Raw genomic sequence first — 1,638 nt, forward strand, 5'->3', positions numbered from 1 at the left:
GCAGTGAGCAGGCACCAGCAGGGCTGGGGGACCTGTGGCTTGGGAGTGAGGGGCAGATAAAACACTGCCCCCGCAATCATATACCCCCCTTCCCATCCCAGCGCCACCCCCCCAGGTGTCATCTTTTTTGAAACTGGAAATATGGTACCCCTAGGAAAAGCATGTACACAAAAAACACTTCATAATATGTCCCAGGAGAATTTAAGCCCTGACACTCCTGGCCCCTCTGCCTTTTGCAGTGGTCTTTCCTACACTGTGCATGGGTCAGTTGGAGCAGCTCCTTGAAACAAGGGGATCTCAGCTGGTGAGCTCAGCTCCAGGGAGGAGGGGCAGGGAAACGGTGACAGCCGCTGCCATCAGCTCTGGGGCTCCCCTTACTGGCAAAGCAAGTTCCCAGGGTACTTTTTCCCCCTCTGGATAGCTTTGCCCTGTGAGCGTAAAGCAGGTCACATGGTGTGACAGCTTCCATCAAGCAATATTACCCGCAGTTTTATGAAAATAACGTCTACTGGGGTTTTATTTTTACAAACTTTCTGGCATCATATAATTATTTTTTTTAATTGTTCTTTAAAAAGTAGCCTTTATAAATGGGCAACCCACTGTAAATTAATCCGTCATCCTCTGGAAGGATGCAGCATACACACCGCAGCCTGCCATTCTAGAGACTCTCTGTATACTGTGCTAAAAAAACATTGTAATTAAAATAATGTGTGCCTGAGAATCCCTGCTGAGGCATAGCAAGGAGTAGGCAGCCCAAATGTCACCTAACTGTCCTTGCTCCCTGGGAAATCAACCTTCTTTGTATCCCCATATGCAAAGTAACTATAAGGAAAAGTGGGTTTGGAAATATTATTACTTAAAAACAGCATTAATGAGCAACCCTACAGGTAAATTATATGCACACAACATAAGAGGATTTTATGCTGTAAAAAACAGTATTTCAATTTATATCATCTAGCGGGTTACTTAAAGAAAGTAACATTTTTAAGGATTATGAAAAATACCTTTAGCAGTGTCCTTTTCAGGTAAGACCTAGGAGGCAATTATTAAGGTAGATCAACTTCAGTCATGACAACCTATATATTGTCCCTTTTAGGAAGGTTTATGGTGACAAACATATTAACTACTGCTGTAAGAAATACACAGCAGCTATATGGTTTCTGTTATTGTCTTTGGTATGGTCAATGCATACAAATAAAAATTAATGCCTCATTTGAGTGGCTACAATGTTATAACCAAGATAAATAACTTAAGCTACAATATAAGCTTTGTGTTTGCAAGAATAACAAATAGGAATCTGTTTGCAGCCAAGTCTTGAAACAAACACAGGAATAAAATTCATGAAGATCACTTCTTTCTGAAAACCAAAATTTCTACATACCTAGAACTGTAAGATCTGCTTGAGCTTCAGCTGTCTCATTCCCATTGTCCACAATGCAGGCGTATGTTCCAGCATCATCTTCCGTGATATCACTGATCTCTAGGCTACCTCCCGCCAGCAAAAGAAACCTTTCAGAGCTGTGGAAAACAAGACATATTGGTAATTTTATTGACAAACGAATTTGTCCAGAGTGCTGACAGAAGGAAACTATAAAGCTCTTTGTATGAAGCTGTAAGATGCACTGAAAAATTATTCTT

General features: G+C 41.2%; 1 protein-coding gene across 1 annotated transcript in view; it reads right to left on the reverse strand.

Annotated features, from left to right (window-relative positions):
- Nucleotides 1-1,638, reverse strand: part of NEO1 (neogenin 1) — a 321,940-nt gene that overhangs the window by 205,872 nt on the left and 114,430 nt on the right. Inside the window, exon 5 of the mRNA XM_019503843.1 lies at nt 1,382-1,518. Within this exon, the coding sequence (XP_019359388.1) occupies nt 1,382-1,518 (137 nt within the window). The remainder of the gene's footprint in view (nt 1-1,381; nt 1,519-1,638) is intronic.

The sequence above is a fragment of the Gavialis gangeticus genome, unplaced genomic scaffold (genome assembly GCF_001723915.1).
Source record: "Gavialis gangeticus isolate Ggan-Ray unplaced genomic scaffold, GavGan_comp1, whole genome shotgun sequence".
In the NCBI taxonomy this organism is placed as follows: Eukaryota; Metazoa; Chordata; order Crocodylia; family Gavialidae; genus Gavialis; species Gavialis gangeticus.